Source organism: Limulus polyphemus, unplaced genomic scaffold (assembly GCF_000517525.1).
Source record: "Limulus polyphemus unplaced genomic scaffold, Limulus_polyphemus-2.1.2 Scaffold32, whole genome shotgun sequence".
Lineage (NCBI taxonomy): Eukaryota > Metazoa > Arthropoda > Merostomata > Xiphosura > Limulidae > Limulus > Limulus polyphemus.
This window is the reverse complement of record NW_013665642.1, coordinates 1,343,420-1,369,901: the sequence shown is the minus strand read 5'-3', so window position 1 is coordinate 1,369,901 and position 26,482 is coordinate 1,343,420. Positions and strand designations below refer to the sequence as shown.

Genomic DNA, 26,482 nt, shown 5'->3' with positions numbered 1-26,482 from the left:
TACACTGCTAAATTAGGGACGGCTAGCGCAGATAGCCCTTGTGTAGTTTGCGTGAAATTCAAAACAAACCTTTCAAAGTAATTTTTATATGGGGCGTAATATACATAATCTGTTTATATTATCTTTTTAGCATCACTATGTAAAACAAACAAACTGTCCATGCATATTGAAAGTACACATTGGCATACACATCATGACAATGAGCTTTAACAGTACACTCCAAAAGATATTGGCGGAAGCCTGGAGTAACATACTGCAGATCAAATGATGGCTTGCTTTTATCACAACGTTCATTTTCATTGTACTAGAACTTGATGGCTTTTTCATTGCTGTAATTATGGATGGCGAATATATTGCCGAGGTCGTGAGATATTTTGTATCAGTGTAGGCTGTTATTAGCGGATTACCGATTTTATTGAACATTACTTCAATCCTTTGATAATCACACGATTTAATAGTGCTTTTCAGATAATTTTGTTCCTTGAGAGGCTGTGGAATCAAGCATGTTTCATCACTTGGTTGTGACGTTTTGATGATAGATGGTCTGGGACTATTTCTCTTCGAAAAATTGTTAAAGTTTCTGTAGTTATTGCTAGCTTCCCGTTGAATATATGCGAATAATATCAGAATACTTTCAGCATGTCTTACACGAAACAAAATATTTTGTATGATTGAGCTATGCACTTAGCTGGACTTAGAAGTCAGATTAATAGGGGTAAGAACATGTCAGTACTGTCACTAAGACGTAATACTTCATTCGATTTAGCAGGTTGACAGGGTTTAATTAAATCTTGCTTCACACGATCTTGAAGTATGAGTATAGAATTTCTTTTATTTCCTGAGTACTTGATGAAAGGTGTGAAGAATTGGGGGATTTTTATGAACTGGCTTGAAGATATCGGTTTCTTTTTGTTCATAATCGTGTGCTTACTGGCCACTAAACAAAAATGTCTGATATTGATTAAATATAGAACAAAAGTATAGCATACCAGAATGTCTGTTCAACTTGGCGCTACTGACTGCTCAAGTGGATTAGTGGAATTGTGAATGCCAGCCTGCTTGCTGCATATCTACTCCACCCCCTGTATCATCTGTGTACTGGGTCAGCATCTCTTCTTTGATAGGTTTATTGTAGCAATTTATGAGTCGGATCTGTAGTGTTTGGCAATCTGCCCATGGAAGGCATGCAAGCATGCATTCACGATGTATAGTGGCGTGTAAGCATCTACACGTTATAAAGCTATGCTAACATCCTCTTTTTCATACACCTATTTAATATGTAGTAGTGCCTATGCATTGAGTAAACATCTGTGTTTGGTAATAGTAGTTTAAATTGATGTACTTAATTAAGTACCGTATTTTTGCCAAAGAATCATGATCAGTGATGAAAGACCACGCAGCTACACTACGATCTTTACGCTGACAACAGTGTTACATACATTTAGACAAATGATGAATTTTAGTGATACTTAAACACAAAATTCTGTCTACAACTCCACATTTTGTCATCAGCTGTGCTCTAAAAAAATGTCCATCCGTTTCTGTGCTGCAAGTGCCAAGACTGTATGAAATGTGTGCACTTTTAAGAAATCAACTAGTTTATAGTTTTTCTCATGCACGGCCTTGGCTGTCAAGTCGCAAGATTTTGTATGATGAAAAAACGATCATGAACTGAAAAACAAGATTATACCCGTTTCATTGAACGTTTCGTTTTTAGACCTTTTTCATGAACTAAAAACTACTTAAACTGCTAGACTCACAATCCGTAACAAGCTATAGTTTTTTAATTTGTTCTACAGACCAGTGAATGGTATTGGAACAAGGTCACGCAGATAATATTGTTCACATTAAAGTAACTTAAGTGTCTAACGGCACCAGCGTAGGTTTGAAGCCTAAAATTATAGTAAAAAGCGTTTGAGCATTGACGTAAAAACAGATACAGAACACGGAATAAACAAATCTAAAAAAAATGTAAGTAAAAGAATAAAAGATTATTTGAAAAGTGAAGTTAACTAGAAGAAATAAACATCTATCCATGATTAAAATGCCCATCCTATGTCGAGATTAATTTATGGATTAAGTTTAGAAACAAGTAAGGCTTCATTTACGGTCAGTTGTAGCAAGGATTTCGGATCTCTGTCTGTCTGCTATGTTGGTCTACATACCTTTGTTAAGTTAAGACCCTTACTCGCTCAACAAAATTGTACGAGATATTTCTCCAGTATAAAATTTGTTACATATTGTACAAGTTATTATATAAATACAATTTGTTATTGTGCATTTACACCCTGCTTCTGCGTCTTTAGCGAATATTTCTATTTCTTCCAAGCATTATCGGAATTGTATTCCAAATGTATTAATATTTGTTTTCAGGTTATATCTGGTTTTTTGTACAAGTCTTATTTTAACTTCAACCTTCGTATCACTGATTGTAAGTCTCATTTAAGTCTATTATTAATGTATGAGATAGTCCAAGTCGCAAAGTTGCGTGTATTATCCTGTTAGGTAATAAAAGTTTCCTTTTAATTTTTTTGAATCACGTTTGAATGAATCTCAGATAAAAATATCAGTAACCATTCAGTTCGACCATGCGTCGTAGGTCTGTTAGTTCCTTGAGTTTGTTTTCTTTAAAACAACGGATTCCGTTGATCCTCATTATTGTTTTTCTATTTTTATTTGTTTTTCATATGAGAAAAATTATGTGAATCTTGATGAGGGATTTTTGTATACGCTTGTTATAAAGAATAGTCGAAATAGGACATAACGGTCAAATTACTGTAACTACTTTTAGATATTCGAATTCCGTTCGTGGTGCTCTACGAGTGCTATTCTACAGAGGCAGGTGAAAAGAACAAATTAAAATGAAATATGTACACGAATTTTTAAATATTTTTTCTTACTATGTTTTTGAGAATCTTTTAAATATAAAATCACATATTTAGGCCTAGCATAAATTACCTGTAGTTTCATCGTTCCATTTATGCGTGTGCATGTGTCTCCGAAACATCTGAAATAATAATCATTCCTATACATATATCGTCAACGGACTTACAACGCTAAAATTCGTAGTTCAATTCCTCGCGGTGGGCACAGCGGATAGTCCAATGTGGCTTTTTTTTAAAACAAACCATACGTATAGCTCTAGAGTAATGCATGTTGGCAGAAAAGGTCACCTATGTATTCACTTCGTCTGTTGCATAATAACAGTAAAGATACCTATGTGAATATTTTGAAATATTGTCTATCATACTTCTACTTCCGGCGTCTGTCATACGAAAAAAGCAAATCTCAAAAAAAGAAAGATTTGGTGAAAGCCATAATTTATCTCAAACAGCTAAGATGGCAAGTTAAGTTCTTTTAAAGACATTTTGTTCGATATAGTTACATGCACGCGAATTTAAATTCGGATAGTTTTTTTCACATTTGCTTTAGATACGTGTGTGTGTATGTGTGTGTGTACTTATGCTAGATTACTTTCATTCTAAAGGCATTTCGTTTTCAAAATTTTAAGAGCCCCCACCCCATTGGATCAGCGGTAAATTAATGGGCTTATAACGAAAAAATCGGGTTTCAATACACGCGGTAATCAGAGCACAAATAGCTCTTTTTTTTTAACCTTGTGCTTTACAACAAACAGTTTAAGAGTGTTAGTGAAACGCGTATTCCTTACCTCAAATTAATGAAATTAATGAAGTGATACTTCACGCAGTGCGTGTTAAATGTTTGCTTTGTGTTTAGGTTCTCCACAAACTCGGCAAGACTGTATGATCGCATGAAGAGAATTAACAAACTTCTATATATATATATATTAGGGTATTAGTTTCACCATAAATGTGAAAACTACGTAGTTATGAATCACATTTCAACTGTCTCGCCCACGCCCTGATTCAGTATTTAGTGTAGCGGTAAGGTATTCAGTGTCGTGAAGGGCACGTGAACATGCGGTGAACTTTATAACGTGCGCAGTCGTTCCCAGAATTATTTTACGTAGAGGATACATTGGGCTACTGTTATCATTCACGTGTGTGTACTTGTATGTAACACTTATTCTAATAAAGTATTTTAATATGATTTATTGAATCTTTGTCCAGTAGTATATCGCTTTAGTCTCCCCCCCCCCCACCCCAGAACTCCCCCAGTAGCTTAGCGACAAGTCTGTAGGTTTATGACGCAAATAATCGGGTTTCGATACCCATGGTAGGCAGAACACAGATAGCCCCTATTATGTAGCTTTACGCTTAGCTACAAACAAACAAAATAAAACAATGAGGTTGTATACGTTCGTGGTACATTCATATATTGTTTCAGTAATAACATGTATATATCACGTTTAAAAACGAAAATATAACAGATCATACAATGAAAATTTAAGTCGTACGACTAGTGAAGTGGTTCTGAACTGTTTTGTCCTGCAGACAATATCTTTATAGTGGGGGGACCACGCATTAAGCGGAGAAATTTACAATATTTAAACACCTCTTTAATTTCGAAACTGTATAACAGAGAGTAGAGGCCTTTTTCTACTTGTAGGATATTCTCTATACTGAGTTATATTTTCTGTAGCCGAGTTTTTATGTTTATTGGGGTCCCTGATGCCACTTCCTTTCCATATTACCGTATTTTTCGGAATATAAGACGCACCCTTATTTTGAAGACAAAGTTTTGGGGAAAAAAAGCTACAGTCGCATTTGAAATATTTTTATTGAACAAAAATTAAATTAAATACTTTGAAAATTAGTATATATTGTTCTAAACACAAAAAAGCTCAAAATAAGAAAATACCGTAAATCAAAAAAAAGGTTTACTGTTATTTAGTTTGGTTCAAAACCTACAAAATCTTCATTGCTTTCACTGTAATTTATTTTTTATTATTTATGGAGCATTATGAGTAGTTATGTTTTTGAAAGAAAAAAACTACTACTGTTATAAATAACATATTCAATTGAACTAAACTATGCATGCCTATTTAAATATATTTACACATGGCTTTTTTTTCGGTGTATAAGACGCACTTTTTTACCCCAAAATTTGATGTCAAAATCTGCTTGCGTCTTATACACCGAAGGTATGAATAATATATATATGTATATATATACGATATACACTACGGTATATAACAATTCCGCAAACCACAGATCGACATCCTCTGAGTTAGTCTAAACTTTAATATAAAATTAGTGTATGATAACTATTTAAACTATAAGAGTATAGTTTGTTTTTAAATTTATTTATTTATTAGTTTGTACAAATTTAGAATACAGCCTTAAGACGTAGTGCAACACCAGACTTTGTAATATGATTAGTCAGTATTTCGTTAATGTGTTACAATCCAACTCTAAGGTAAGGATATCTAACACATATCACGTAGCCGCCTAATTAACTGATAACATATCGCTACATATTAGTACTATTAGTGTGTGTGTGTGTGGTGTACAAAATACGAATTACTAGCATTTGTGAATTGAAACAGTTGAATTATTTGAACCAAACGAATGTGCGGAATGTAGTTTGATAATATATGCGTTATATTAGATGGATGAAAGAAGACCTGTTCAGCAATTAATGATAAATTGGATACAAGTTAAAACCATGGTGTTTAAACGTATATATACAAGCCATGAAGTATACTACGTGAAAGTCAAATTGTAACAAACACAATTAAAAATATTATATATTTTGTTGTAAAATTAAACATTCTGTTCATGAATAGATAATTATCTATTAAAATTACAAAAAAAAAAAACTGACCAAAGAGTTTTTAAAGCGATAATAAAGTCCTTGTGTAGCTTTGCACAAATATATGAAACAAATTTTGCTATTCGATTACAGTAGCTCAAGAGCTAGTCAACAACACTCGCCACCATCTCTAGTCAACAACACTCACCACCATCTCTTGAGCTACTGTAATCGAATAGTAGGATTTGTCTGTCCCTGTTATAAAGCCTCAACAGCCCCAAAGAGCGGGGTGTAATTTTGCGGCAACGGGACCTTTGGATTCGTAGTTTGGCATGTTAAACCATTTATATTACGCCCATCCCGCATAGTAAATAGTGTGTGTTGAAAATGTTGAAATCAATGTCAAACCAAAGTTCAGTATGACATCGAAGACCATCTGGTAGTTATTATTTTATCAACATCTACATCTGTCGAATAACCAAGCTTAGGTAACTAGAATTTTATTACTAATCATTTGTTAATACAGTTATATTTAGATTTTTTTTTTAAATTATCAAGTGTTGTATATATATGTATATGTAAAAAAGCATGTGTTCACGACATTGTGATTAACGAACTAGTCTTTGAATATAATATAGAATTATAAACGTTACCTAATAAATTATTATCTTGCCCTGTGATGTTCCCACATGGAACTATCACAACATCTGGAGTTTGGAGTCAACTTGCCTCCGTTCATTTTCATTCATTCACTCATTGCAGTTATTCGGGTTTAATATCTTTCAAGCTCCCAAAAGATTTTGGGGTTTGAAAGACAACCCGGGGTGCTCAGTAACTTTCGTTTCTCTTCACCCCGCACGTGGTAGATTAGTGGTGACCTGATTGAAGATTTGTTTGAGAATCTTGATAGTGAGGTGAGCGAGCCACTGGGCTGAGTAAGCTGAAATTAGATGAAAGAGAGTATCGAATGAGCATCAACTATTTACTTCCCATCACATCAATCGGAATATGAGGCGAGAGTGACTTTTGCATACATGTTTGTTCTCTTGCATATTTATATGAAATCCAAAAGGGGATCTTTTTTTAAAATATTTATTACACGTTGTAGTGTAATTGATCATAATTCATCTGAATAATGAAAACGACTTTTTCGCGTTATGCAGTTTGAATTTGCTTTTGTTTTGTTTTTTACTAATGATCGTTAAATATTGTACAGCTGACTCTCAATTTTTAATTTCATTGGTTACAGGACAGAGTATAATTACAATAGGAAGTCTGTTGTATTGATTTTACCTTTATGTTTGATTTTGAGAAACAAAAGTGGGTATAATTTGATCACAGATAATAAAGAACTGGAGATGTTCAGAGGGCGTTGGGGGGGGGACACCATTATTCTGGAAAGTTTAAAAGGTTCACTGTCTTCAGATTTTTTTATTAAGCACTTTCATGTAAGTTACTGAAATTCGTTAAATAGAAGAAAAGGTATACATATACTGTACTCTGTAGTGCTGAGCCCTGGTATTGACCGAAAGACCTCATCGGCACTTTATGTTGCAGACACGGGTTATTAATTCGAAATCAAGTCAATGATGCTGCGTGACTTATGGTGTAAAGATTATTCCTAGCGCGATTTATTGTGGAGGTCAAACGTAAACCAATCTTCCAGTAAATTATACCGTATATTTGACTTACTGTTGTATAGGGGGAGGGAGAATTCCGGTCTGTCAAGAAAGCCATAAAATAGCTGAATTCACTACCTTTGTTCATGTGACTAGGAGACCAATATAATATTTAATACGCTGTGTTACTTTTACTTACTGTTTATTATTGTGTATGTTATTGACAATCATGGTTAATTTGACGTAAATAAGTATGAGGAAAAATACGTATTGTGAATATGTTATGTCATTTTTTTTTTTTTACTTTTTCGTCTGGGAATTTTAGTTTTGAGACAGCATATACATCACTTTAAAATAGACCAGGATTCAACTCTTGACGCTAGTATCCGTGATAGATATACAACTTCCGCTGCTGTCGAGATGTACCGCCTGTGTAGTGTTATCGCACGAAACACTTGCGTTTAGATTTTAGACCATAGAAACTGACAATACAACATCAAGGATGCTTTACGTATGTAATTCATATTAGTATAGATTTCAACGTTGAAAGAAACGGGAAAAGTAAAGCTGCGGTTATTTCACAATCCGTTGCATACATGTTGCTGGGTGCCCATTACACAATGCAAATGAATGTGCGCCTGCGTGTGGGCTGTGTGAAACAGTACCGCTATACCTGATTCACCATCTGGTTGTTACTCAATGTAGGTTGAATAAATATGTTGCTCCCAATTCTCGACCTGTTCAGTCTTCTGGGCTTCTCTCTTCCCTTGAGTTGAGTGTGAAGGCGCACAGTGAACGCGAAATAGTCTCAATATTCTCAAAAATGTGTGAGTTAAGCATGACAGCATTAGTGTTAAAGTAATTAGAAATATTTGACCTTAATGTGACAGAATATTAAACTTATATATATTATATATTAAATAAGCATTTTCTTTCATGTTTCACACCACGTGTGTTTTTCAGTTTGGTTTGTTGTCTGTAACTTTTAAGTATAACCTTGCCCTCTTTCGAGTAAGTTTTAAAGTAAAAGGCATAGTTCCATCGATGCCTGTGGTTTGCATGCCTCGATCTGCTGTTCGTCATGCTAAGCTAGTAAACAAGACTATCGCTGGGCGTAACAAAAGGTAATAAAAGAAACCTGTATCTTTTCTGTTGTGTGTGTGTGTGTGTATACGTGTTGTCATGGAAATGGGATTTGTTTTATCAGTGTTAAAGATTGATAACTGAAAAATTATATCAAAAGACCAATATACCATGTTTTCTTGAGTGATTTGTTTTGAGATACATATATAAAAAATTGGTGTGAGTGTATGCACCTATATATTTAAAATTAGTTTATTTTTATATCGAAAGCTAGGGATAAAAATTGTCTGCACTGCGTGCTTTTGTTTCATTTCGACCTTTGATAGCAATTTGAGTCAGTAATATTACTGTAATATTACTGTATCATAATGATGCTTACCTGCTTACCTAATATTAACATTTCTTTAAAAAAGTATATTTAAACTTTCAAACATTGTTTTTGTTAACTGTGGTGGTTCTTGAAAATTGAGATGTATTTGTATGTCAGGAAAGTATGGGTTTTTACCTGCGTATAATTAGAAACTTTATTAACATTTTTAGAGAGAAATTAAGTATGATATATTGATACTATTTAACCGAAATATATGTTAAATTGTAGAAGTATTAATTTATTTGTTACTTTTATAGCGTGTGATAAGTTGGTGATTTTTTTCCCAACGAAAATATTTATCTACTTTAAAATGTAATAAGCTACCATATTCGGATAAAATCTGTCCAAACTAAAACGAATGTTTTTCTGCGACTTTCTTATGACTATGGCTTGTAGATCAGTTAGCCGAAATCATAGTTGTTAATCATATGAGCCCCCCAGTGGCACAACGGTATGTCTGCGGACTTACAACGCTAGAATCCGGGTTTCGATACCCGTGGTGGGCAGAGCACAAAAAGCCCATTGTGTAGCTTTGTGCTTAACTTCAAATAAATAAATAATCATATGTATGTCTAATCTAATAATATGTGTGAACTGCCAAGAGTAGTACAACTATTAGTTATATAAAATAATTTTCAACGTAGTAATAAAGGATAATATAAACGTATTATTTGGTATTTTTAATGAAATTTAAGTAGCCGAAGAGTCGTCTGTTAGCAAATTAACATGTTGTTACCCAGTTCGTAATTTTACTTGTATACTTACAATAATATTACTATTGCTGTTATTTAATTAAGTCCTGAAATATCTTTATTAGATTGAACATATTATAAATTGTTGGTTGATACACAACTCTATTATGAGTAAAATGATTGAACATAGCCACAATATTCAAATATTTTTCAAATAAGTAGGCATACGATTAACAGTAGTTGTATCTTATTTAAAAACTATGATTAGCTATATTTCAATTATAAACAACCAAAAATCCCAAATGAAAACTGTAATAGCAACATTCTATCATTCTTTTATGCATAGAACAATTCCTGATGAAGATCTTGTAGCCAAAAATTTTTGAGTTAAACAAAAGAGTTTTTATTTGGAATTTTCAGTAGTTTATAATTGAACTCTAAGCTTAATATTCCATCCAGTACTCGAGAATTTAAAACTGGAATATTAATTAGTTAGTCTAATTGTCATTCAAAATATTTTAAACCTGAGTTTAATCATCATCAAAGCTTTGTAGTTAGGTTCAAAGAGTTCTGTTAGTGATTTAAAAAGATCAATGTGATGGAAAAGGGAAATATAAACTTTTTGGAGACATTTAAATTAAATTTATAAGTATTAGTTGGCTGTAAGTGAACAAATAATGGCGAAATTCTAAACCAAAAACACTTAGAAAAACTATATAGAAGTTGCCAAAGTCTATTTTATGTTTTATAATTTTTTTTTAAAATGGTGCATCAAGCAATTGCTTTTTTTGTGGTCTAACACAAAGACATTTTAAACAACCATTGCTCATCATATATGCATACAAAAACTTTGTTTAAACCTGATAAAAAAGGAAGTAAATCTTTAAGTTGATATTAGACATTATCTAGTCTACTTATGCTGAAGACAGCTTGTAAGATCTTCATAATGCAGGTTATTGCAAGCATCTTGCAAAAAACAACTTTACATTTTATTCACAAGTGTTTTTGGAAAACAGCTGTTTATTCCAAGATGCTGATGTTGCATGTTAGCATTTGGTGTGTTTGTATGTATGTGAAAACAAGGGAATAGATATGACATATACTATCAATTGTATGGGCAGGGCATAGCATACTGGTTATCATGCCATATCCTGGACCCCAGTATCTAGGGTTGGTTTTATTCCATTGCTTTTTCCACACTTTTTGATTACAGTAGCCCAAGAGTTAGCTGTTGGTAATATTGTTTCTATGCCTTTTATGTAGTTTATCAGTTCAAAATCAGAGATGCCTAGCACAGATAGCCCTTGAATTGCTTTTAGTGAATATCTGAAACAAAGAAAAATATCTGTATTATGTTTTATCATGAAAACTGTCATTTGTCTTTTTCTGTACAAGAAAGCAAACAATAAAATAATTAATGTTTTTTGAATAGAAATTTTCAACTATGGGCATACATTTATGTTAATTTTTATGGGCTATTGAACAAATCAGTAATCTTTGGGGACCATCATAGCTATAAGATTCAGATAACATCTTAATAAATCTATCAGTATTTTGCATTGACCACATCCACCAATGCTTGAGAAAAAAATTTTTTTTATGAAAGTTAGTCTGGTGAACAATGACTCAGTGGAAGACCTATACTGTCGGTAAACTATGAAGATGTACTTTTTCCCTCTACATTTTTCTTTGGTTATTCATAATGTTTTTGATTTTCCTTTTTCAAGTTTGCTAACTTAATATTAGAATATGTTTTCAACCTTATTTTTACCTTAAGTATCCATGTATCCAATATTTGTGAGCAATGTTTCCTCTAATTTGTTCAATCCTTGTGGTGCAGAATGAATTTTTTCATTTGCACCAGTATCAAGGCAATGTGCGGATGTCCGCTAATTTTTTTTTTTCTTTTGGGGGGGGGGGGTATTTTTAGACCATCAACCTTATTAAATCATTAGACTGCTTTGCAATGCTACCAGTTGGTTATTTGGGCTTTAGGCCTATTGACTGACAGGATCATTAAGGCCATCAATGTGTTGAGATTCCTCACCATTACTGAGGATGTGTGCAGCTTAGAGGGAATACTGTTTGTGAGTATGGAGAAATATTTTTGCAATGGTTTAATACACAACATAATATAGTGTGCTTCAGTTCAACTTAAAGGATCATGAATATGTACAAGATTCTACTATTGTTATTATCAGGCTTTTATACCGGATGACAATGTACTGTGTGCAGTTCTGGGCTTGTGTTTTTCCAGAAAGGTATCATAATTTTGGAAAGATGCAAAAACAGGCTGATATTGTGATAAATATTTTTTATATTATTATGTTACGTATTAGAATTTCAAATGGTCTGAAACTGAGCTGAATGATACTTTAAATTTAGTAGTTTAATTTTATTTTGGATTTAGCAGTTAAGTAAAAGCCAATATATATATATATATATATATACATATATAGTCAATTTATGATGTTTGCCAACAAGATTGATACACACACAGTTTTCTTTTTTAACACAATACGCTTTGATATATACACAACAATACAATTTTCAATAACAGTTATTACAGATAGTTATAACAAACTATGATTTATAAACAAAAGTTTCACAAACTTACAAGCAATATAAAGTGAGACACCTATGTTTGAAAGAGAGATCCTGTGGAGAAAGCAAAAACTTGGTGAAAATACAAGATTAAATAGTAGAGATAATATTAAGTATGTGTTTTAAAATCCTAAATCCATACTTTCTATGTATTAAAATGATTTCTCTGTCAGAATTTTGAAGTAATACATTGGTTTGATTGGATATATACTGTTATTTTTAGTTATTTTAAAAACTTGTTGAATAGGCATATAGATGTAAAGGGCTACACTTAATTTGTTTTACTACAAGTGAATAAAAGTTTAACACACTTTGTGTACAGAATATCTTTTGGATATTTTCATATTTCATCACCAGCTCCCCACTATGCAGCAAAAAGACTCATTCTGGGAGTAAGTCTTAAATAACTGTGATAGGATATTTATAGTTAACCTACTTAAAATTGCTCCCTTCCCCAGTAGGTTTTTTGAAAGGGTGACACTGTTTTAATGTATGTCATTCAAAGAGATACAGTAAAGTTTATTTTAAAATCAAACTCAACAAGGTAACTTGTCATACTGACAACAAAACAAAAAATATTTGATTTTATGAGCAGCACATAATCAGTTATAGCTAGGTTCAAACAATTTAGTTTACCTCAAAGCCTAAGTGCCTTGTGTCCTTTAGTGTAAATTATAAAAATGAAGATGATACCATAAGCAGTGAATCTAAATAAAGGGTTTGTGCATCTTTCAACAGGTCCATTACATTAATATATACCCTAGAGATAATATATTTCTAACCCTAGAATTGGAGATGGGATCTGTATGGACGCTATAGGCTTTTTAAGCACATTTTTCTAGAAAAAAAAAAATAATATATATATATATATATACACCAAATTGCTTGTAGGTCCATGACGTTGATGGATACAAGGTTCCTACTAACCTATGACCCACATTAAAAAAAATTAAAACAAATATTATCAATATTGCTGTTAATCTCTATGATTACTGCTGGGTGAGTAATTTCACACAGTTTTTTTGTGACTTCTTTAAATTGAGTATTGTTACAGGCAGAAACATAAAATACTCATTATGATGTGATGTGTGAACCCCAACTGGCATTGAACATTATATAAACAAGTTGGTAATTTGAGATTTGAATATCTAAATATTTGTCCATGGGCACTTGAAAGTGAAAGTGTTTATATTTACATTACTACAGTATATCATCACATCTTTATTTTGGTATAGCTGAAAATCTTTTTTTGGTATGTGCTTTGCACAGCTGAAGTAGAAATAGTTCAGAATATGATGTCTTTATTTCGTTCATTTCTGTAGATTAGGTTCTACATGTGTGGATATTTATTTCATTTATACACAAACACCTGATTATTTTAATGATTTACTTTTCTCTCTTGAGTTGCTGACTACTATTAGGTTATACAGTCTTAACACCTGTGACTAACTAGCTGATATACTGCAAGATCTGGAACTAATTGAATTGCTTAAAACCAAAATAGCTTTATAATTAAATATTTTTAGTGTATTTTTTTATTGCATTGTGAAATCTAGTTAAGTGTGTTTTACCAAAATGTTTCTCTGGCAAAGTTATATGTGAATTTGTGTTTATATCATTCTTGATAAGATTATACTTTTGGTATAACAATACAGCAGCTGTTTGTAACATTATTTTCAGTTCTTGCTAGTGTCAGTTTTTAAGCTTTCCATTAAAACCTGCTGTAGTTAATTTCATTTCAAGATAAATGAAACAGTACTTTCCTGACAGCAGTATCTATTCACTAAGTCATGTAGTAGAATGTATAAAAGTATTGCTTTTTCTTATTGATATTATTCAAAATACCAGCAGGGAATAACTTGTTAACAGAAAAACACACGTTACATAAAATCAAGATGACATATCATTTCATACATGCAAATGACATGCAGAAATTTATATTATTAATTTGGTTCTTTCTGCTTTTGTATTATGTTATGCGAGAGTAATAATCTTTCTTTGTAAATTATAGGTTTTTATTATTAAGTGTTGTTACTTCAACCAGTCATGTTATCTTTAGGGAACCCAGAAAAGTGATGCTGGTGAAAGGACAGTCTGGTTTGGGGTTCAATATTGTAGGTGGTGAGGATGGAGAAGGAATTTTTATCTCCTTTATTTTGGCTGGAGGAGCAGCAGATCTGTGTGGTGAGCTTAGAAGAGGAGATCAGATAATTTCTGTAAGCATTTATGATTATCTTATTGTACCGATTGTTCATGGGTTTTTTTGTCAGATTTTTAATAGTTTAGATCAGTACTTTGAACATTAGTGGATTAGTGTGATATTAAAATCATGATATACTTGTTATTTACTATAGCAGAGAGGGAACCTCACTCCAAAACTCGGTCTTTCTCTTCTAGAATTTTCATGCAGATTTGTGAGTTGTATTTCTAGATGATAACATTTAGTACGAAAACTTAGGTAACCTTAAAACTACCATTTTAGACATACTTATAAAAAGTCTTAGGGAATACAATCAGGTGATATTTATAAACATAATATCTTCTTTGACACTGGAATGCCCCACACCACATCAATCACTAAATAAAATCTCTTCCTCTCCCACAAACAATTCTGCTACAGCTATGTTATTTATTTTATATAGCCCAGAGTTGCTGAAAAGGTAAAAGTTTGAATATTAAGTAACTGCTGAAAGAAATATCTATTATAATAATACTCAGTTTTGCCTGTTCTGATAATGCACACACACACACCTTACTATCTAAATATGTATGTGTGCACTTCATTTCAACAGATGTAAACAAAAGGCAGATGTAAATATACTTTGGTAGACATTTTGTACAACAAAATATTAAAAGTTTATCAGGGTTTTTAAAAAGGTCTAATGTTAAATCATAGAATAATATTATAATAGGCATATCAACTATTTTCAGATCTATGAGCCAGCCCCAAAACTTAGGAGCCAGAGCCAATGTAGAAAAGTTAGGGAATATATTTCAAGTCAGTTGTGTGGTTATGGTATGAGACATGCAGTTTTACATCAAAACACAAAGGATTTGTTATTAAACTTTACTATATAATATATATTAAAGTTAAACTTCATATGTGCAATTATTAAAATAGTAGACTAAATAACTGTAACTTGTGTCTGTTCTTGCAACAAATGAAAGTAAACTAAAAATAATTACTGCAATATTGATAGGCCAAGCAGGTTGTTTCAGAATAGGTCTAATCTACTCATCACTACAACACTGTACAGTGATAAGCAAAGGCTTTTTGGTGTGCTTAACCTAACTTCACTACTGTTTTTACTGGGAAATGGGGGCTATATTTATATACTTTCACAGCAATGAGTTCATGCTAACAATCACTTGAGACCAACAACCACTTGATATTATTGCCTGAACTAGCTGTCTTTGGTCCCATATGAGTCTAAACATGCTCACTGATTGGTTGAATTGAGAGAAAGAGGAAAACAAAATGGCATGAAATTAGTAACATATTGTGCAACTGCAGCACTTCATTCCTGAAAATACATGAAGTGCTGAATCCGCCATTAAAATCCTAGAAACAAAGTTTGATTTCAGATTCAAAGAATGTGAAAATAGTTCCAGACTTTCAAGAGTCCAGAACTCTTCTAGATTCAAGTTCTATTCAGCACATTCCTACACATAAATAAAATTGGAGGAAATAATAGGCACCACAATGAAACTTTCAGTTGCCAAGGTGATCTGGCACCTGGGATTTGTCGAGGCCTGTATTAAAAGTTTATTTATTGATAGTATTAAGTATGGTAAATTTGTAGCCCTAACTAAACTAAAGCAAAAGTGTGTATAAGTTAGTGTTACTTTATTTCTTTATCAAATATAAGCCATACTAAATAAAGGCTTAACTGTCAGGCCTAACACAATTGGACTTATAAATTTTGGTGTCTGTGATAAAGATTCTATTGTATTATTCTATAAATCCTGTATTTAAAGAAGTACTGTTGCAATAAAGATACTAATTTGACCACAGATATTTTGCAGGTCTTCTAATAGTGTAATATTATTAGTATTGTTGATTAACTTTGTTATGTATATATAGAAAACTTTTCAATGCATAAATTATTGATGTTTTTGTTTAATAACTTTATCTTTGCTACTGTTTGTTCCATCCAGTTATTTTTCTGTTTCTTCAGTTTATGGGTAGATGAGTCATTGGTAAAGTGACTGTTTGAAAGAAAATATTTATTTCAAATGAAAAGCTGAACATTTTTTATGGTTGTAAAAATAAAAAAACATACCAGGAGAATGATAATGGATGCCTTAGAAATAAGGTGTTGGTTATTTTTTTTTACACCCAAAATTATAATATTAATATTCATAAGGCAGTTTTCTCTGACATATTTGGTGTTTGAATAGCACAAGACTATTTTTGCATCACAAAATATGATTCAGTATTGTTTTTGTGCCCTTTAGTACATACCATTTTAAGACTCAAACAGGAGAAAATAAATTTTATAATCTTGGTGACATTCATGCAATTTCATATTATAAAGTAATCAAAGATACATTAGGGTGTGTGTTTTAGCATTAAATTTTCATATTAGGGAAATATTCATATAAAATCATACAGATGTAATCCATATATATATATATATACTTTACCAATAAAAAATTCAATATCTCTTAATTTTGTGCTTTGTTCAGAATTCATATATTATGGAACTGTTCATAGAAATGCTGATAACATTAACAAGTCTTAGATAGGTAGTTAAGAACTGAAAAGTAATAATGCAAGCATAAATTATCACTGTCCTATACAGCTCCTTCTTAGTGTTACAGGCCATATTTGTTTCAGTATTATTCTTTGTACTCAAAACCAGAAGACTGGTCTTTAGATGGAAATATTCTCTCTGTCATAACTCTTACATTTATTAAATAATTAAGCTCAGAAATAAACAGGAAACAAGTTAATACATTTATTTTAGAAAAAATGAAAATATATTGATAAAAAGTTGTGTGGTGCAACAGAAACAGAGAGGATGGTCTCTTGTATATTAAATGTTATCAGAAGATTTCATGCTAATGTGTTGACAGTTTTACTTCTGTTTAAAATCAGTGATACCAAATGCTCAAATCATTCAAACGTTCACCTCAAATCTTACACAAGTTTTTCTTTTCTTCTCTTAGAAAGTTAACAATACGTCGTCTGCAAGCTGTTTATTTTGTGATAAGAACTCTTAAGTTTTATCAAATCAAGTACATAATTTGACAAAACATTTTAGTGTTTTCATATAATGTGTTTAGCTTTTTGAAAAATAATAAACCATTAAAACTTTGCTACCAAGGTAAACCTGACAGGCTAACTGAAGTGGTATAATGGCATTAACATAGTATTCCTGAATCTAACTTGTTAACTCGTAATAAGTGTATTAGTCTATCATCTTAGTGTTATCAGTTGTATATATACAATAGTCAGGTGGATTAGACATGTATTAATGGGATTTTCTCAAAAAACCAAGACCATAAACATTGTAATTTTGTAGTTCTATTTATTTTCTCTTAAAATAGAAAACACCAGAAAAGAATAAATGTGTATAATTAGAATAGTGTTGAAACATGTTACCACAATGGATTACATCAAAAACTGAAGCTGTTTGTTGATTTGTGAATCATTTTCAAATACGAATGAAATAGTCAGATAATGGGGGAGTGAAGAAGTCATTCAATCATTATTAAATTAAATTTAATGAGAATGTAACAACAACAGTAATAAAGATGGTTTCACTTTATTACTTGAATTAAGCAGTTGATTGTGTTTAAATAAGGAATTTGTGCATATAGTAACTTATTCATTATCAACAAGACTGACTGTTCCAATATTTGATATAATTAGCTTGCATCCCAGCTAACACATGACATTTGTACAACATTGCTGAATAGTTGTGCATTAGTAAAATCCTTTTGGTGAAGGGTTGTTGCATGATTTACGTGTGAAATGCAGTTAAACCATGTTGAATGTAGGGTACGTGGGAGCTCAAGGCTTGTGGCATGCGAAAAACTAATGCACAACTATTCAGCAACATTGTAGAAACATCATGTGTTATCTGGGATGTTATTAAAGGAGAGACTTTACAGTATTTGATTTTATGGCTATTGAGCATGGAATTCAAACTTTTTAAAAAAAAATATTGGACCTAAATGAAACACTTGTTTAATTAATATTAGTCAAAACAAATGTGAAACTACTAATGTTAATATTTTTACACGTATATAAACGCATGTACTTTCTCAGAAGTAAGAAAGAAGTGTTTTTATCCATTTACAAGTATTTTTTTTACTTTTTTTCAAGCAGAAAAGGCTTTGAATCTTTGTAAAAGCCTAAGTCATACAAATAAATAAGGGTTAATAGTTAGAAAATTAGCTGGCGAGATAATATAGCTCTTTGACGATATATAGTGCAAAAATAAGCATGGTTTCTGTAAGTGAGAAGTGAATGCTTTGATTTTATTAAAAACGTTTTCTGATGTTCTGTTTGTTTAGGTTAATGGGATTGACCTGAGACGTGCCACTCACGAGCAAGCTGCTACAGTACTAAAGGGAGCAGGGCAAAATGTAGCTATGGTTGTACAGTACAGACCTGAAGGTAAGCTTTATTTCAAGAGGCTCTTTCAAATTACTACCTACAAATTAGTGACCACATTTGTTTAATATTTGACTTTCACTAATTTTTGGTAATATGCTTACATTATAAGAGTGACAGTCAAATCCCACTAGTTGAATAGAATAGCCCAAGAGATGGTGGTGAATGTTATTGGCTAGTTGCCTTCTTTCTACTCTTTCAGCTAAGAATTAAGGATGAGTAGCTGAGATAGACTTTGTATAACTTTGCATGAATGCCTGAAACAAACAGTCACTGATTTTTTTAATTAGTTTATTTTATGTATAAAGTTGATACTTTTTTTATTTTATCTAGTATTTTTGAATAGTTTGAATGTACTTGAATTCTTTCAAATATTGCACAAATAAATTTAAAAATAGTTTTTCATGATTGATGATAGAAAAATGAATATAATTCAAGAATAAAGTTTACAAGTCTAAATCATCATGTCATTGAAATATCATTCATAAATTATATTATTTTCTGACATATGAGCTTGCAACAAGGAATTTCAAAAATTGTATGTACAGAAGTTTAAATTTGTATGGCATGAAAGATTTAAAGAAAATACTTTGTATATGTTAACTGAAGTTGATTTATAAAAAAACCTACTGCCAAATGAATATCTAAAAATAATGATAGAATTTAAATTACGAGAAAATAAAAAAAAAACTTTTTCTAAAAAGTAACCAATTAAAATATGATAAACACTAAATTAAGTAGGGACTTTACCCAAGGAATGAAAAGCAAAATGTCCTGTTCATAAAGTTGCATTGTGTGAACATGAAAAATATAAACACAGCTCCATGTACACATGGACATTAATCACCAGAATAATAATAACTATATACAGGTTATTTGACATAAGTTCGCAAGGATGACTGACAAAAGTGCATATATTATATAGCATATAAGCATAAGTTAACTGAATGACAGACAACAATATACACATAGACATTAATAATGAAGATAAATGATAAAAATATATATGTTAAATGACACATGGACATTAGTGGAAACAGTATACATGTCACAAGGATTGACAGTAGTTATCAGGGTGTCTGACAACAGTGCATATGTTGTATGACACGTTCACATTAGTCATGAGGAAAACTGACAAAGGTGCATGTGTTGTATAACATATGCACATTAGTCACCAGGATGTCTGACAACAGTGGATATGTAATATGAAACATGGATATTATTCACCAGGATGACTGAGAACAATATATATTTTACATGGCATTAGTCACTAGATCGATTGACAATAGTGTATTGATGTTAATCACAAGAATGATAAGTGTCAGCGTATATGTTACTTGACATTGTTATTATTCATCAGGACAGTTAATAACAATAAGTATGTGACATGACACATAAACATTTGTCACCGAGATGAGTTGTTATATATGTTATCTAATGTATGTGGTCTTAATAAGGATATTAAAATTGTATCTTTATATTCGTTTTAATAGCTCAATATTGAGATGTTTTCTTTTGTTATTAGAATTTGTTTCTAGGATATGTCGTAAATGAGCATTGAAGTTTTAACATCTTAATTTGTATAGCCTTACTTTGTGGGTATGAATGATCCTCTCAATTAGAGGACTGGTTATGACTGCTTGGTTGTTTAGATTTTCAATACATTACTTTTACATCTTAGTCTGTATAGACTCACTCTGTGAGTATGAACAATACTGTCTAGTAAAGAACAAGATGTGGCTGCATGGTTCTTTAGATTTTTAGCACACTGTGTATTTTTATTGTGTTTTCTTCAGTTAGTAATCCTGTTTGTTTTTTTAAAAAATTAAGCAACATGATATGAGCACTTTAAAACATTGTGTGGTCAGTATTTTGAATAACTTCATAAATGGTTATTCAGCTGATGGTTTATATTTTCAGAATATAATAGCTTTGAAGCTAAAATACATGACCTTAGAGAACAGATGTTAAACACAACGACAGGCAGCTTACGGACATCTCAGAAACGCTCGTTATATGTTAGGTAAGTTGGTTTCAGATCTTCTGACATATGTAACAAGAACATAATATTAATACTTTACTGGTACATTGGATTGGTTAATGTAAAATTGAAGTAACTGGTGAATCTTCAGAGTTTATTTCTCTTCCAGGTTCATAAATTAGCACTGGTTTATTGTGTCTCACTGAGAAAGATAATAATGACTTGCTATACTCTGTTTCAAATGTCCTTAGAGTCCAAATGTTAGTCCCACATAAATATTTCTTTGAGGACAAATGCTGTTATAGAATATATAGTTGATCAATAAGGAATTTTTTTATTAAGCATGTACAGTTACATAAACAGAGTTGTTTGAAAGCAAGTGTGATGTAAATGCATTTTGTAAGTTTGGGTGACATTCCCAGATAGTGAGAAGAATAATTAGGCATAAAAAGTTTTTTTTGGTGCTTCTAATAAGTGTGTTCCCAAGTAACTCAGTGGTAAGCTTGATTTATTATAATAGTTAGATTCAGGGTACAATCCCTATGGTGGAGCTTGGTGCTTAACAAAAATAAAACTAGTGAGCGATATATGAAAAACTTTTACATCACGGAAGTCACCTAATATCATGAATTACATGATAACATCTGTGAAAATTAATAACCATTTTTAGAAGTGATGACAATTGGTTAGGGGTATTTGATGATACCCAAACCTGCAAAACTTTCTAGAACTAATTATGACAGCTTGTGGTTCATGTAGGTGGACTTATTACAATTTCAATGAATTTAACAAATTGTTGCTATAAAAATGAGGATTATGTTGTAATATCAGCTTGTTTTCAGTGAAATTGAATGTTAGTGTGATAAAGCAGCTCTTCATTTATCAACACAAGGAATTACTTATACTTTCACTTTATTAAACAGAAAGTGGCAATGTTAAGAAGTTAATATTAGAATTTGTTTTAAGCAAGAGTATTGCTGGTCATAAAGCTTTTTTATAAATTTTGTTCAGTGGTGTATCCACTATAGAACATGGTGAGCATGTGCTCCCCCATCATCAGAGATGTAGAAAAATAAGTAATGGTTATTTTCTGGTGACTGGTTATTTCTGTATGACTAATACAGTATACTCTGGCACGATGATGTAGTTCTATGTACTGAGATCAGGCATGTTGATTAATTTCTCTGTGTGTTTATATTTGTGATACCAATATTATAAGGTACCCCACTTTATCCACTGTGTGGTGCAATAATATGGAGGGTCTCAGTCTATGCACTGAAAAAATGTTATGCTAATTTGTTTGTGTTTATAAAACATTTTAAAAAGTGAGCAATCCCCTTTGGAAAATCATGGATATGCTCCTGGCATTAATTGGCATTGATAATGCAGGCCTATCATGTTTCTCTACTTAGAAAATGTTCAAAATTTTTGCATTAAAAAGTTGATTTTTAAAAAGAGTATAAGTGAACAATAAATAATCTTTGTTATTGGGCTGTTGGAAATTTGTTTGTACATTATTCACTGAATGCTCAATGTGAATAAATAATAAAATAGCATACCAATCTTGTGAAATATTTAGACTGTGGAGGTAAAACAGAAAGTTGAGAACTAATGTGAAGGTTTAATTAACTTGATTTGCATTATGTAAATATTATGGCAAGTTTTCAATTTAAACAATTTTCAACTATATGATCTCTGTTATCAGTGCCTTTCAAACAATTATTATGACAGTTATTGTCACTTCAAATCTTGATTATCATTTTAAAAAGAATAATGATAAAATTATTTAAAATGAATAATTATCATATTTATAATACAAATTCTATACTTATACTTACCAATAATACATTTTTGAAAATTTCATGACTTGTGGTGAAAACTATTTGCTAAAAATAAAAATGCTTAAGACATTTAGATTAAAACTACACTTTTATGAAAAATGATCATTCTTCATTGTAGAAGAAAGATCAATGGGACATAGAAACAAAGAACTTTAAATCAAATTAAAAATTCTGTGTATAACTAGTGCTGTAAACTCTGGTGATGTGTTTATAGGTACTAATATAAGCTCCATGTTGATGTGTTGATAGGTGTAACTAGAAGTTCCCAGAATGATGTGTTGAAAGATGTTAATATAAGCCCATAGTAATGTGTCAATAAGTGTTAATATAAGCCCATGATAATGTGTTAATAGGCTAATATGATAATATATTTGCTGAAAATTTACTTCATGTTCTTAAATGTGGTTAGATGATTACAATTATGTATATATATATATTTTAGCAAATGAAAACTCAAGAGGAAAGTGTAGTTTATTTTCTTCAATTTTTGACTTTCCGAGTGTAGTTTCAGATACCTTAACTATAAACCTGCAGCTATTAAACATCTTAATTGTTTCTTGGTGAGCACTCAAAAAAACCTTGTATTGACACTGATAGGAAAAGATGAGCTTTATATTTATAACTTTTGGCAAGTTTCTGAAGTATGAAAAAGTATGTAATTTCTGTGAAGTAAAATATAAAAAAATTAGGTTAAAGTATTTTTGGATACAGCCTGAAAACAATTTATTCAAGTTGTTATTGTAAATATTTATTAACTATATTGATGGTGACTATAAAATAACAATAACCTTTTTTTTATTGTTAACATTGGTTTACATTTAAGCTGTAAATTCTATCTTTTATTTATGGAGATATATATAGATTTTATTATTTCAGATATTGTTTATTATTATGGCTGTATACCTATAAAAATTTCTTCTTTTGTACTTTCTGCCTTGGTGTTTTTTACTTAAACCTAGAATTAGTGATGGGTTTCATATGGACCATTTTGGATATTAAAATATGTTTTTCTAAACTTTTATAGGCACTAAATTGCTTTTGGGTCTATGACTGTATTGATTACATAGCCCCTAATAACATAGGAATCGCACAAGAAATTTAAACAGAAATACCATCATTATTGCAATTAATCCCACTAATTACTGTTGTGGTCCACAAAGTATTTTACATAGTTCTTCACAATGTGTTGTATCATAGTTAAACAAAAAAAAACACTCAATATAATGCAATATGTGGACCTTACTGTTAGTAAGTAATATAGAAACAAGTTGATAATTTGAGAGTTAATAAAAGATCCCATTGTCTGCTTATTTTACACACACATTTGTATAATTTTTAGACATTGACTCTTGTAACTAACATGTTTTTCTTACTTTCAATACTTTGTAAGAACCACCATGCTGAAGTAACCTGATGTTTTCTCATTCCCTAGAGCCTTGTTTGACTATGAACCTTCTCGAGATAGTGGCTTGCCCAGCCGAGGTTTAGCTTTTTTGTTTGGTGATATTATTCATGTCATAAATGCCAGTGATGATGAATGGTGGCAAGCACGCATTGTACATCCTGATGGTGAAGAAGATGGCATTGGCATTATTCCTAGTAAAAACAGGCAAGATATAGTTATGTGTTAATTTTCTTAAAAAGATAAAACATTTTGAACTTTGAAAAGCTGTTGATAGTGATAAGAAATGTAAAACCCACAAGAAAGTCAATTACTGGAAAACAGAATTTTAAATCATAAGTAGTTTTTCTTGTGCAAAGTAGATAAAACCTAAGCATACTGAAGACAAAGAAAGAGTAAGCTTGTATAATGATATTATTTTAGTAGAGTTGTTAAAAGTGTAATCACCATCTGAGTGTAATATGTCACTTTCTTATTTCTTAGTAAAATGCTGAAAACAATGATTAAAATTGCATGATAACTTAGTAAAAATATGACATGCTTTGACAGAAAGTTAGGTCTGTCTTCATCTTATGCTACTTTACATATGTATTTCTTATCTCGTAATTGTTTTAAGATCACTTTTATTTTCACATAAGAAAAAAGCTAACAAGCATCTGCACTTGAGCTAATTTATGAAGTTTAGTTCTACTGTTGTGCTACCTCTATGTATAAACTTATTATTTTATACTGCTACAGTACATTTATATAACCTTTTTTCGTGTGTATGGTTTAATCAAAGTTTCAATTGTGAAATATATTCTCCAATAATGATTGTTAATTAAAGACATGACAGAAATATATGTATGAATGTATGTATGTATGGGGGGGGGTAATGGTTCCTACAAACTACTAAATCAATTGCTATTGAGAATTAAGAATGTATAGTAAAGCTAAACTTTAATTTTACCTGTTTGTTTAATTGTCAAGATAATAATTGGAAACCTGTAGATTTCATATTGCATTAGTTTTAAAACTTAATTGTTTTATGAAAGTAGTAATCATTAAGATCTTTAGCTTTAATTTATACTTACTGCAAAATATCAAGTTTTTTAAAAGACTGCTAGAGTTAACGATTCTTCTTGCACTATTTTGTAAGGGTTGAAAGGAGAGAAAGAGCAAGATTAAAATCAGTTAAATTTCAAGGAAAATGCCAGTACAATGATGGAAAGGTAAAAACCTGTCTTTTTTTTTTAAATATTCAATATAAGCAAGACATTGAATAATTTTAACAAGTAAATGATAAGTAATTTTAAAACAAATGTCTAAAGATGCATTATAGAAGTGGAAAGAAATGAATTGGATTGTGATTACACATAATGTAAGTTTAAAATTTTATAGAATCATGAGCCAATAAAAGATATATTCAGAATACAGTGTAAGGAGTTTTATGTAATACATGAAGCTCGGTAATTTGTGAAGATCTTCTAAACAGTATGTCTTAAACTTAATAAACATTTGTCAAAGTTTATGAATAGTTGTTCTATAGTATATAAAAAAAAAACTGATTCTCTAATGCATTGTTTTTAAACAAGTAATTTCACTTTATTTCTTACAGATGAGTTTGGACAGGAAAAAGAAAAACTTTTCTTTTTCAAGGAAATTTCCTTTTATGAAAAGTAAAGACAATGTGGTAGATGATAGCAGTGAAGGTGAAAGTAAGTAATTTTTTTAGATTTTATTTTATAGTCCTTTATTTTGACTGCAGCAAACTAATCAGTTACAAGCCTCCTCAGCAAACTAAACCTGTCTTTCAGAAGCTAAACCTTTGAAACTTGTATAATTACTCAAAGATCCTCTAATAACCTATAACAGTGTTTGTTAATGCTTCAGCATGTAAAAAAAAATTATATTTACAGAAATTTGCTGTTCATATAAAATTTAAAATTCATTTCTTAGTTGTAGCTGTCATACATGAGCTCTGGAGCAGACACTTGTGTGGAAGCAAGACCTTAGAATATGTACAGGTAATTATGTATAAATCTACTGTTCATTTGTCTGTCCCTTATTAAGTCTTTTAGGGAGCTGATAGAAGAATCCATAAGTGGCTGCATCAGAGACATCATGTATGGGAGCTCAAAAACTGAGTTCTGAAATAAATATTCTCTGTTACAAGGTAAGACAGATTATCTTCAATTGTTAGGTAGAACATGGGAAACAACTGTGTTTGAAACATATTGTACTATTGAACATAACTGATTACCATATAGCACTTCCTCATTTTTTTCACTAAAAATAGCTTGCATTTCTGTCAATTTCAGCCTATAATTTATCAAATTTAGCCTTTATTTTAAAAACTGGTAGCAGCAGACAACAGGTTTGAGGTCTGCAATTACCTGTTTAAAAATAACATATCAAAGAAATAGTATGAAAGACATATACATGATTACTCTTAAAAGTGACAGTACTCATAAATGTTTAAGAAAAGATCAACTTAATTTAATTTTTATAAAATTATATATATATCTTAAGTAAATAAAATTTTTCTCCTAAAAATTGATACATACATAACATACTCTTTGAAAAGATGATGTAGTTATTTAAGTTATA

General features: G+C 31.0%; 1 protein-coding gene across 10 annotated transcripts in view; it reads left to right on the top strand.

Annotated features, from left to right (window-relative positions):
* Positions 1–26,482, top strand: part of LOC106460238 (disks large homolog 1-like) — a 238,958-nt gene that overhangs the window by 192,184 nt on the left and 20,292 nt on the right. For all 10 annotated transcript variants that reach the window (XM_022387152.1, XM_022387146.1, XM_022387141.1 and 7 more), the window contains 6 exons: positions 14,104–14,260; positions 18,570–18,672; positions 20,590–20,692; positions 23,924–24,100; positions 25,032–25,104; positions 25,491–25,590. In XM_022387152.1, the coding sequence (XP_022242860.1) occupies positions 14,104–14,260; positions 18,570–18,672; positions 20,590–20,692; positions 23,924–24,100; positions 25,032–25,104; positions 25,491–25,590 (713 nt within the window). The remainder of the gene's footprint in view (positions 1–14,103; positions 14,261–18,569; positions 18,673–20,589; positions 20,693–23,923; positions 24,101–25,031; positions 25,105–25,490; positions 25,591–26,482) is intronic.